The sequence below is a fragment of the Eptatretus burgeri genome, chromosome 1, assembly GCF_056783735.1.
Source record: "Eptatretus burgeri isolate ZD-2024b chromosome 1, Ebu_testis_v1, whole genome shotgun sequence".
Taxonomy (NCBI): Eukaryota; Metazoa; Chordata; class Myxini; order Myxiniformes; family Myxinidae; genus Eptatretus; species Eptatretus burgeri.
In genome coordinates, this window is record NC_140961.1 from 76089006 (window position 1) to 76102608 (window position 13603).

Here is a 13603-nt window from a genome sequence, read left to right on the forward strand (position 1 = left end):
ACCGTCGAGGTCGACGATAACACCGCTCGGTTATCCCGATAGTACGGAACGGGTCGCTTAAGTGGCCCGTGTCCGAAGTCGACCTGCGGCGAGGTGCGATCGCCCGGTCTACCCTCCGCGTGGGTACTTCGGTAGGTCGAATTTGGCGAGCAACCCTATCCCACGCGGGGGCTGATTGGCTCGATCGCGGTGAGACCGAAAGGTCCACCCATGACTGGTTCCCGGCGTTTGTCCGAGAGGGTCACGACTGGATTGTCCGTCCGGTGGGCGACGTGCCGCGATTCGAGTTACGTGGCCGTCAGCACGCCGGCGGGCGCGAATCCGCAACAATATATATATATATATATATATATATATATATATATATATATATATATATATATATATATATATATATATATATATATATATATACACATACAGTGGTGCCCCCTATCCCTGTGTCGTAAGAGGCGACCAGGGTTGCGTCAGGAAGGGCATCCGGCGTAAAACATGTGCCAAATCACTATGCGGATCATACGGATGATCCGCTGTGGCGACCCCAAACGGGAGCAGCCGAAAGAAGAAGATATACAGTGGTGTCCCCAGAATCCGAATTTAATTCGTCCAAGAGGCTGTTCGGATTCCAAAAAGTTCGGATTCCAAAACTATTTTCCCAATAAGAAATCATGGAAAGTGAATTAATCCGTTTCTGGACCCCAAGAAAACCCACTTTCAAGACACTTTCAACTGAAATTACCCATGTTTAAGGTAAAATAAGATGAATAAATGACCTTTTCTGGGTCATGAATCTTTTTCCAAGCCTGGGGGATGAGCAGGAGCATTGTCGCTTCTTCCATCAGATCTGGCTGCAGCTCCGGCCTATCAGTGGCCATTGGGATCCAAAACGTAAACTGTTCAGCCTGGTGGAGGTATGTAATTAACCATGAAGCACCAAATGGTGTTTTATATCCCAGTACACTCTGTGGAGACACAAACGTGCCGTTTTCACCACACGGTTCCATGGGAGAGAATCAAGAGGTGAAGCGATTGGGTGACGCAGCATGACGTCACTACCATGCTCACGAAAAAAACGTTGAGTTCGTTAAAGCCGATTCGTCAGAGGGTTCATTGAATGAGTTCGCTCTACGACGGGTTTTCGCACTATTATCTCTTCTTTATTTTTCAGAATCCTACACACGGTCGATTTCGGCAGCTCAAACATGGCAGCGAGATCAGACACACGCATACCGCTCTCATGCTTAGCGATAAGTTCTTTCTTCAACTCAATTGTCGTTCTCACGGACTTCCTCTTATTCCTATTTGCTTCACTGCTCTTCTTGGGTGCCATGGTGAATGCACAAGGGTGATAATTGAAAAAAAAATGCACAAATCAAGGTGAAAACACGAGGTAAAGTAGCGATCAACACACGGGAGATTCTTTCACGAGGACTTCCACCGACTAACTGAATGAACAAAGCGCGAAGATGCAGGTCGAACAGGCGGGAGAGACGCACGTGAACAAACATGAACGCCACATTGTGTTCGGTTTTCGAAAATGTGTTCGGTTTATAGGGCAAAATTTTCTCGAAAAAATTGTTCGGATTCCAATTTGTGTTCAAACAATGGGGTGTTCAGATTCTGGGGGCACCACAGGATACATATATAAATATATATATATATATATTTTTCTTTTCTCCAGCAGTCTGTCTGTCTGTCTGTCGCTCGCTCGCTCTGCAGCTCTGTCCGTCCAGAGCGGAGCTTCACTGGCCTGACTCCACCCACAATTATAACTGAAAAAATATATATATATATACATATCAAATCGCGCCATTTTTGGTCACTACTTTTCCACTGCAGAGAACTCAGATGTACATTTGAAGATTGAACAACATGTTTTCCATCATGAACTAAAGGTACATTTTCAGGAAAGAAAGGTAAATTTTGATTACAACCTGTGCAGAGGAAATGAGGTCGTGCACGCTTTGTTCGGGAGCGATTGAAGCAGTAGTCGACTGTGCAACACCCAATGAAAACTTTTGTACAATCAAAAGTACTGCTGAGTTTATGTTCATTTAAAACTCAACAACACGTCTATCATGAAAGAAAGGTACGCAGAGGAAAGACATTGTCATGATTAATATTTGAAGTCTTCAATATTAAAAACAATCCAACCTGTCCTTTTGGTTTTCACCTGAGTTTTCAAGGCTGAATATTGTGCAAGTACAGGATTTATAAACAAACTGTATTTCACATTGGCATGGACATGGAATTCATGTACAGGTATACCTCACTTAGCGTTATTGATGCGTTTCAGAAGAACACAATGGTTAGCGAAACGATGTTAAGCGGAGTCGAATTTCTCATGGACTTGCACGTATTATTGGGCGGATGTGTTCTGTCGATGTTCTAATTGTAATTATAACTTCCATTCGCATCGTCGATAACATAATGTGGATTAATATACAGTACTGTATCTGAAAAACATTCCACAGGTTGTAAATAAATGAACAAAAAAAAGTTAATTTAACACTCACTCATCTTCTCTCGAAGCTAATGTCGGTCATGTTGATTCCACTGAATGCTTTTGCTCGGATGTGATATTGGTGGGGTTGGTAGGGGATGCTCGGGTGAGGGAGAGGTTGTGAGGTTATCCGTGTCACCCTCTGAGTCTGGTGCAGGTTCAGGCTGTTTTCTCTTGAAGAATGAGTTGAGAGAAAGTTGTCTGGTCATCTTCTTCTTTTCCTTGTAGAGCTCATTGCAACATGAAAAAGCATTCAATGCCCTTCTTTTCACAGCAGCGCTGCGCTCCAAATCAGGATCATTTTTATACGCAAGATCTAGAGCCTCATTAACTTTATTCAGGATGTTTGAAAGAATTTTACACGTTAAAACCCTCTTTGATTGGTCTCTTCTGTTGCTTCTTTAGCCCGTTGTTGGTCGAGCTCTATCAGGTCCTCATTGGTCAAACTCTTCCCATGAGAGGTCAGCAACTCCTCCACATCTCCTACGTTGACTTCATGGAAATCCCACTACATTGGCCATCTCGGCGATTCCATTGTGCAGTGTGGGTAGCTCGGGTTCAAATCCCATGAAGTCCTTGATGCATTCTGGCCAAACCTTCCTCCAAGCACCATTCATGCAGTGATCTGTGACTTCTCTCCAGGCCTCAGTGATATTTTCAATGGCTTTCATTATGTTAAAAGACTGCCAGAAGCCTTGAGTTGATTGGCTGTCTTTTCCATCAGTGTCACAGAGTAGCTGAGAACCGGTGCGTCGCAGGTAGTAAGCTTTGAATGCTGCGATGGCGCCCTGATCCATCGGCTGTAGGAGAGAAGTTGTGTTTGGAAGAAGAAACACACCTTCAACTTTGATGCCAGTTGATGAGGAGTCGAAGTCGAGTGGGTGACCAGGTGCATTGTCCAATAGTAGCAGCGCTTTCTTTTCAAAGTTATGTTTTTCACAATAAGTTTTCACTGTTGGACAAAAATCATGCACAAACCAGGTCTGAAAAATGTCCCTGGTCATACAAGCCTTGCGGTTTGACCGCCAGATGACAGGCAGGGCAGTCTTGCAGAAACCCTTCATTCTCGTGGTGTTTTAGAATGGGAAACGAGCAAAGGATTTCATTTAAAATCTACTGCCGCATTGCCTCCAAGCAAGAGTGCAAGGTGATCTTTGGCGGCCTTAAATCCCAAAGCACTCTTTTCTTCACTTGCAATAAAGGTGTGGGATTGCATCCGCTTCCAGAAATGCCCCGTTTCATCTAAATTGAAAACAAGCTATGTGGGGTAATTGCAGCGTTCTGTTATCACCTGCGGGTTGGTAGGGAACTCATCCGCTGCCTGCATGTCCGCACTCGCAGTTTCGCCAGTAATCTTGACACTGTGCCGGTTTCTGCGATGCTTAAAACGCTCTAACCAACCTCGGCTTGCTGTAAAATTCTCCACCGTCAAACTGTCGCCTTCTTGTTGTTTTAATTTTTCAAACAAACTTTTAGCCTTTTCCATAATAACCAGCCTGCTCAGGGGCATATTCCGCTTGTTTTGGTCCTCAATCCACACGGACAACAGTCTCTCCATCGCACTGCTTCTACTACGTGTCTTTGGTTGCAGTCAAAGGCGTTACATTTTGGCCAAGAGCTCCAATTTTGTCCGCAAGTTTAAAAATCACTCTCACCATGGTCAGAGCAAGTGCCCATATCACGTGCAATATCCACGGCCCAATCACCTGAATTAAAGCGCCCAATCACCTTAATTTTTTGCTCCCGTGTTGTGCTTTTACAAGACACTTTGCTTTCAGACGCAACATTAACATTAGATGGGAGTGTTGATGCCATATTTAACACTGCAATCACTTTGTAACAGAAAAAAGCAAGCACTATAATGCTATGACACAGCGAGGGATGGTGGGAGATGAACGGAAATAGAGCACCGGATGGAGCGTCACTCGAATGGTGTAATGCGGTATTTTTTATTTTATTTTGCATTGCATGATGCGTTTGTGCTGCTGACATGTGTTTGCTTTACTTCGATGTTTTTGTGAACCTTTTTTAGCGTTTTCATTAAAAGTCAATCGTTAAGAATCCCAGAAGTAATGTTCCTGAAAAGTGTTTCTTGCCCCGAGAGCTGGACTCCACTACTTTACATATTCATTAAAAAACATGACTTGAGGGCACCGATAACAAGGAATTTGATTTGCAGTGCATATACTTTTGCCCTCAGGTCATGTGGTGCATGTAAAAGAGAGATACAATTAAAAAAGATACAAACAGCGGAGGACTTGAAGTAACATTTTACATTGCGCAGATGTTTCATGGATACCAGCTTCTTTATTTTATACTCTGCCAACAACTATTTTCTGATGTTCGCATCATGATGTAGAACCCTAAATGGGATTGTGGTTGATATTCTGATACCAGAAAAAAGTGCAAAATAATTTTCCATGCTTCGGTACCTAATACCATCCCTCACAATTCATATTTTACCTGAATATTCCCCCCCCCTCCCCAACACCTGCATCACCCTTATTAAAATTCATCAATAAAAAAACAACATTTAACTTGTGTTCTCTTACAGGCCTGGCAAGTAAAGCCTCTTGTCAGACTCCAACAACAAAATAAGTGTGTTGGTCAGAGGAGGTAAGCAGGGCGGAGGGTGGGGTTGGGCGGAAGAAATCCGAGAGCTATTTCCAATTGCAAGATGCTTTGAATATTCACCGATGGAATAATTCATTTCCAGCATATATTCAAATCCTGGACATTATTTTTTGGGGTATAAAATCTAGGTTTCCGAAAAATTATTTGGTTCCTCTGCAAATGAGACTTCCCAGCAACCTTTTCGTTTTTTGTTTCAAACCAAAGCTCTTCTTAAAGATGAGCTGCGAGATTTTTTTTATTAAAAAGGCTGATAAGCACATCATTCGTGCTTTGATATTACCAGCATAACACCAGAAGTGAAACATAAAACATGGACAACAAAAATGCCTACCAATCAATTCCATAATTGTTTTCTCATATTCGCCCAAAACTTTCCTGTGAGAAAAAAAAAGAAGGTAAAAATCAGGAACGGAAATTCAAAATGCTTTTTAGATCCATTCCACTGCAAAACAACCACTCTATTACAGGTATAAGGAAATACAAGTGCAGGAAAAACAAAATGTCATCAGACAAAAAGGAGAACGTCATTGTACGATGCAGATACGTACAAACCTTCAGCTTCGGGCACCTCAGCATGAAGTTATCGTGATGACGGATGAAAGAGCTCATGATTAAAACAGCAAGATATTGGGAACAATAAGTACACAATTGTTATTGGGAATAACAATTTTAAAGTACACATGTACATTGAGGTACTCACTTTACGTCAGCTAACTCAACCACCTTTGCATCATACATATTCCTGAGCTCTTCCTCCTTGGATACTGCCTGAAAGACAAGGACGCCATTCAGTCGTGTTTGGACTTTAACATATAGCATCAGTTTCTTTTGGCATGTACACAGTAGGCAATGACATGCATCGTTATATTGCAATAACAAATAACTAAAGGACGACAGTAGCAGGTGATTTTAACCGACATTAAAACAAGGACAGGTTACAGTTTGCATACCTCTGCATGGATATGATGCAAGTTAGTTTCCATTTCAGCCTGTGTGTAACAACACACGTCCATGATGGCTCCTGCTACTTGTGGAGCTGCAGATTGTCCAGATCTTATTGCGGTCCCAATGCGTGTCCGCTCAGTCTGTCCAAAGCAACACCAATCAGGTGTTTTACCAGGAAAATTAGCATTTTTATCGAGGAAGTCCATCAATTCATGAGACACTTCAAAAATGCTAACTTAGTCAATAAAGTTGATTTTAAAAAGTTAACTTTGCTAGTGCTGGGCAAAACCAGCAACGCCACCTTACTGTGGTTAAACCGCAAGCTGTGCATGCACTGAAAGCAGAATGGCCAACTTTACGCTGCCATTGCAATATTTTGAAGCAAGGTTTATCAGAATTGCAATGGCAGCTCGTTGTTTCCTCGTGTATCCAGCTGTTCTTTCCGACAGAACATTATGAAGCGGTTGGAAAATACAGATCCACAAGCTTAGAGATCAACCACATAATTACCAAGCAACAGGAAATTGCATTCAAATGGCAACCTGTGACAAAAACTTTAACAAACAATAAAACTGGCTCAAAAAAAAAATTGTATTGAAAAAAAAAGACATCTACTTCTTCTATCTACTATATAAATGGCAGTCCTTCTGTCTGTCTGTCGGTCTCTTTGAAACCAATAAGCTCCTAGACCAGTGAACCGATCTTGATGAACCTTTACACACATATCGACCTAACATTCAGCTCCAGGATGCACTGAGTGGCTTTCCATAAAAATGAAAAAAGTATATATTAAAAAAAAAAATTTCCATTAAAAAAGAAAGGCTTTCGAATAGTGCGCCGGCGTATTAATCGTAACAAAAGGCTTCATGGATCCTTGAGCCAAAAACGCTAGGGTTTTTTGAAATACAAAATGTTCGTATTCGTTGACTTTTGAAACATACACATTCTCCTCCTGTTATTTGAATTCTCGAACTGCACGCGCACGGCAACAGCTAACTGCTGATAGATCTGCTCATTAAAGAGCCAGGCAAGCGGAGTCAGCTGCGGAGAGAGAGAGAGAGTCGTCTTCCTGCTGATAGATCTGCTCATGAACGAGCCATGCAAGCGGAGTCAGCTGCAGAGAGAGAGAGAGAGAGAGAGAGAGAGAGAGTCGTCTTACTGCTGATATATCTGCCCATGAACGAGCCAGGCAAGCAGAGTCGGCTGCAGAGAGAGAGCGTCGCCTAACTGCAAATAGAGCGTCACACCGACGGGCGAGAGAAGCACAAAACTCACGTTCCAGCTTTCTAGGTCCGGGTTTTGGCAAGACATCAAGGACAGTTGCCACTGCTGCTAGAAACATTGAGTGGCTCAAGGCCGCCTTCAACTATGACCTCTCTGAGGATTACGGCAGCATAAAGCCTTCCTTCCATAAATCTGAGGGATAAAAAAAGCCTTCCTAATTTTCTCGATACAACGAATGCCTCAGTCTAACTAGCGTGAGGAAAATTGGGCAAATTTCCCGGGTATTACCACCGGGTACTTCAGCGAGTCTTCAATAGATAAGAGGCAGTGTGATTCACAGTAAGCAGTCTGCAGCTGATAAAATAAGGAAGCGAGTGACATTGCATCGCAGTTGTGAATGACACAATATGGGAAACCCGACCAAGAATCAAGTTTATAAATCGTGTCACAAAGCTGAAGTTTTTCCAGAATTCTCAGTTTTCTGAAAACAACCATTGTGGATCAATTGCATCCTCTGGTATGAACTTCAATCCTAACTGTTAACTGATAATCTGTTAAAGACTCATTTTCATTCACAATTGTTTATTTTTAAATACAAATACACGACAAAAGTACAATGGCTTTCTAAAATATCCAGATGCTGAATACATTATTAACGAGAAGGGCATTCTGTGGAGCGCACACCTCCGCCACGTAATGCCTAATCCGAGAACATTTCGGGCCAAATACATTTTTGAAATACAATGCCATACAATACTATATCGTTTTTGGCCCCATCTCTCAATGGTGGAGAATCACTTAAAAAGTTAAATAATTCTCATATCCAGATCCGGATTCGGATCTTCACCAAAATCGAATCAATTCGTCCATGCGACACACCCGACCTGTCCACCAACTTTTGTCCGAACCATCCATAACGTTTTGAGATATCGTGCTGTATATAATTTTTAGCCCTATCTTTCAATGGTGAAGAATCACTTAAAAATTTCTAGTCGTCGGATCCGGATCCAGATCCTCACCAAAATCTAATCAGTTCGTCCTTGTCACACACCAAATCTGTCCAAAATTTCACCCGCATCCGTCCAGAACTTTTTGAGATATCCTGCACACAGACAGACAGACAGACAGACAGACAGGGGTGAAAACATAACCTCCTTCACCTTCGGTGGCGGAGGTAACAAAAACAGCACTCGGGAGAATGCATTACCTCCACCAAGTTGAACAGTTTATGTTTTGTAGCCCACTAATAGGCTGCATCTGGACCTGAACCAAAATCTAATTAGCTTGTTCTTGTCACCTACCCAACTCATCCACCAAATCTTGTTATAACCCATCCACCAAATTTTGGTATTACACATTCATAAATTTTTGAGATATCATGTTATAATGTCATCATTTTTAGCCCCATCTCTCAATTGTGAAGAATCACGATAAAATTATCGTATATGATCTGGATCTTCACCAAAATCTAATCATTTTGTCCATGTCACACAACCCAACCTGTCCACCAAATTTGTCCATAACTTTTTGAGATATCCTGCTCACAGACAAACAAACAGGGGTGAAAACATAACCTCCTGCCACCTTCGGTGACATAGGAAACAAGAAATTGAAAAAAAGAAGATTTGGACAAGATGACATGACAGAAATTTAGTTGGAAGATTTTATCCCAGTCTAAGAACAACATATACAAAGTTTAACAATAACCACAAAAGTGCATATTAACTAAGGTAACCACCTGGTTAGGTTCAAAGGTGCTTTTCAAAGGTGGCAGCAAGTTGGCATTGGAAATTTGCCATTGCTGTTTTGAGTTTTTTGCCACTGCCATTGCTGTCGTCTGGAATGTTCTGTTGCGAGATATTACCCTGTGGTTTGGTTGCAATGCATGAAATTCTGTATTTTCCTACTAATTATAAGCACATAACAGCATGTTGTAATTTTTCAGCAAAAGATAGCAGATCGGGCTTGAAAGTGGCAGTTTGGTGTTCATGCATGAAAGTGGCCGCTCTTCCAATTAAGCAACAATTGATAGGCAACAAAACCAAACATATCAATTGACAAAAGTAATCAAATTCAACATTTGTAATGAAATAATAATCATAATAATGATAATGATAAAGCAGTCTTTTGTCTATTTGCACTTCTGGGTCACTCAATCCCATTAGTTCTGTTCTTGTTTGTTTGTTCACGAACTATTCCGAGATCCTTGAGCCAAACATACTCAAATGTTCAGTTTACTCTTGTCCCGACCAACACTACATGGCCAAAAGTATGCAGACACCCCTTCTAATTAGTGGATTCGGCGAATTCAGCCAGACCCATTGCTGACAGGTGTATAAGATCAAGCACACAGCCATGCACTCTCCAAAGACAAGCATTGGCAGGAGAATTGGCCGTACTGAAGAGCTCAGTGACTTTGAACGTGGCACAGTCAGGATGCCACCTCTCCAACAAGTTCATCAAATTTCTGCCCTACTAGAGCTGCCCCGGTAAGTGCTGCTATTGAGAAGTGGAAATGTCAAGGAGCAACAACAGCTCAGCCGTGAAGTGGAGGGCCACACAAGCTCACAGAAAGGTACCGCCAAGTGCTGAAGCACGTAGCGCAGAAAAATCGTCTGACATCGGTTGCAACACTCACGACTGAGTTCCAAACTGCCTCTGGAAGCAACGTCAGCACAAGCATTGTTCATCGAGAGCTTCACGAAATGGGTTTCCATGGCCGAGCAGCCACACATAAGCCAAGGATCACCATGCGCAATGCCAAGCGTCGGCTGGAGTGGTGAATCATGCTTCCCCGTCTGGCAATCCCACGGACGAATCTGGGTTTGGCGGAAGCCAGGAGAACACAACCTGCCCGAATGCATAGTACCGACTGCAATGTTTGGTGGAGGAGGAATATTTTTATTTTTTCATGGGGCTATTTTTCATGGTTCAGGGTCGGCTCCTTAGTTCCAGTGAAGGAAATTCTTAACGCAACAGCATACAATGACATTCAACACGATTCTGTGCTTCCAACTTTGTGGCAACAGTGTGGGGAAGGCCCTTTCCTGTTTCAGCATGACAATGCCCTGGTGCACAAAACGAGGTCCATATAGAAATGGTTTGTCGAGATCAGTGCAGAAGAACTCGACTGGCCTGCAGAGAACCCTGACCTCAACCCTATCGAACACCTTTGGGATGAATTGGAACACCGATTGCGAGCCAGACCGAATCACCCAACATCAGTAATGCTCTTGTGGCTGAATGGAAGCAAATCCCCAGAGCAATATTCCAACATCTCGTGGAAAGCTTTCCCAGAAGAGTGGAGGCCATTATCGCAGCAAAAGGGGGGGGGGGACCAACTCCATATTAATACCCATGATTTTGGAATGACATGTTGGACGAGCATGTGTCCACATACTTTTGGCCATGCATGTTGTCCACACAAAAGTTGAACTTTTAATTTATTGTTTTTTTCAGATTACCGGTACTCATCTTCTTCGAATATAGAGAGGTCAGTTCGTGTATATGCAGTGTTATCGCTCTTCGAACACACACACACACACACACACACACACACACACACACACACACACACACACACACACACACACACACACACACACACACACACACACACACACACACACACACACACACACACACACACACACACACACCATTGTTGGATTCGGTAGATATCCCTTATTGTTGGGTTTTCCGTGTGTGTGTGTGTGTGTGTGTGTGTGTGTGTGTGTGTGTGTGTGTGTGTGTGTGTCTATCTCTGCAACGCGAGGATCCACAGCACAAACCAGCAAACCGATTTCGATGAAACTTGGCGAACATGTGCCGTATGGGCTAGGAATGTGCGCGTTTGAGTTTCGTTGCTAAGGAACCACCCGTTGCTGTGCAGCAGCCGAAAAACCGCGTTCACCATTTTCAATACTTGTCCTACAGTTTTGAATGTGGAGAAACGAGACTTCGGAATTAAACACTTTGAGATATTTAGAAAATTTTACTCGAGCCGATTTTTGATTTCGGATTTATTTTTCAAATGGAAGTCCTTCAAAAATAGGGTGTCTATTTACCGTCATTTTTATGAGGAGTGCCAGTTGGCAAAATACACAGTTGGCGAACAGCTTTGAGTTAGCCATTTTTCTTTCTCTATCGTTATTTTGGACCATTAAGCTGCCAACAACTCAAACACCACCACCTTTGCCTCTTTACCTCCACAACTCCATCCCGCAAACATCGCTTCACCGCCATTCCCAAACGACGCCCGCCAACCACCAAACCACCACAGCAAACCCCCCACCACCTTCGCCATTCTCCTTCCACAACCATCGACCCCACCACCAGTCAACACCGAACGTCGTACTGTCCGAAGCCGTTCGGTGATTGCTGCCGAACGCAGCAAGCCGCGAGTGCAATGGATGCCTTTACGGGAGAGAAATTCGGATCAGGAAGGCTTCACGCCCCTTTTCCTCCGTCCAATGGGCGAGCGTCGGGCGGTGTGGCCCCGCCTCCAAGTGCAATGAATGAGAATTCTTCTCAGGAAGGAATTCGGATCAAAAGAGGCTCACGCCCCTTTTTGCCACACGAATGGCTGAACAGAGGGTGGCGTGGCCATGCCTCCAATCGCATTTTGATCCTAAAATCTGCATACAGGCTCCTCCCGCGGTCTATAAAAGACGCGAGTCTGTGTGGAACTCGCAGTAGTGTGGGGGTCGCTTTTCTCGTCGTTGGTGTCGTCTCCTCGCTGGGCTCGTCTCGTCGTTGGTGTCGTCTCGTCGCTGGAATCGAGCCACCTTCGCGTTCACAAGTGACCAAGCCAGCCAGCCATTCCCCTCGCTCGACCCTGAGCATCAACAATTCCCCCCCCCCATCCGCGCTGAGATATTGCCGGTGGCCCCGTTCATTCTCCACCCCAACCCTGGTGCCGACCAAACCGTGCTTGCGCGGAGCACGCCGGAGAGGGCTTACCGACCACGCCAGGGGCACGGAGTCGGGGCGCAGTTGTGCTGATATTGCGGCTTGCCCGCCATCGCATCACGAGGACACGGGTAAGACCTTTTCGGTCTCGTGGACCTGGCCGCTCCTCCAGGTTCCGCGCACATTTGGTCCACGGACCCCGTCTACCTCCCTGCCTATGGGGAGGTCTTTCCTGTTTATTTTGAATGAATGATGTGGCGCCGAGTCCTGACAAGTATAATTGTTTAAGTATTGTAAATAATTATAGTCGGTAAAAGTGCTTTTGCTTTTGTTGCATTTTGGCTTTTGTTGCACATTGCATTACTGCCTTACGTGCGTGTGTTGTGTGTATGAAATAAAGGTGCTTGCTTGTTGAACTGTTTCCCGTTTCGTTGCGTCCTTTTCTCTGTTTGAAAGTTCCATCTTGCATCACGTAAGGGATTGATAGTGGGTTGAAACACCCAATAAGTAATCTGGACCGTTGAGGTCGACGATAAATCCGCTCGGTTATCCCTGCAGCACGGAACGAGCCGCTTCAGCGGTTCGTGTCCAAAGTCGACCTGCGGCGAGGTACGATCGCCCGGTCGACCACTCGTACAGGTACTTAGGTAGGTCGAATTTGGCGAGCAACCCTATCCTGCGCGGGTGGGCAATTGGCACGATCGTGGTGAGGTTAAACCCCCACCCGTGACTGGCTCCTGGCGGTAGTTCCCGGAGGGTCACGACTGAATCGTCTGTTCCGGTGAGCGACGCGTCGCGATTCGAGTTACGTGGCCAATCGCACGCCGGACGGGCGGGTAAAATTCGTAACAATATATACACAGACATATATATATATATATATATATATATATATATATATATATATATATATACATATATATATATATATACATATACATACACATATATATATATATATACATATATATATATACATATATATATATATATACATATACATATATATATATACATATACATATATATATACATATACATATATATATACATATACATATATATATACATATACATATATATATACATATACATATATATACACATATACATATATATACATATATATATATATATATATATATATATATATATATATATATATATATACATATATATATATATATACATATACATACACATATACATACATACATAAACATATACATACATACATAAACATATACATACATACATAAACATATACATATACATACATTCATATATACACATATACATACATTCATATATACACATATACATACATTCATATATACACATATACATACATTCATATATACACATATACATACATTCATATATACA

The 13603-nt window shown here is 43.0% G+C and overlaps 1 protein-coding gene across 7 annotated transcripts in view; it reads right to left on the reverse strand.

Moving 5' to 3' along the window:
- Positions 1–13603, reverse strand: part of LOC147034781 (transforming acidic coiled-coil-containing protein 2-like) — a 203526-nt gene that overhangs the window by 22099 nt on the left and 167824 nt on the right. For all 7 annotated transcript variants that reach the window (XM_085888831.1, XM_085888813.1, XM_085888786.1 and 4 more), the window contains 3 exons: positions 6088–6222; positions 5838–5905; positions 5469–5512 (listed from right to left, as the gene is read on the reverse strand). In XM_085888831.1, coding sequence (XP_085744957.1) covers positions 5469–5512; positions 5838–5905; positions 6088–6222 — 247 coding nt within the window. The remainder of the gene's footprint in view (positions 1–5468; positions 5513–5837; positions 5906–6087; positions 6223–13603) is intronic.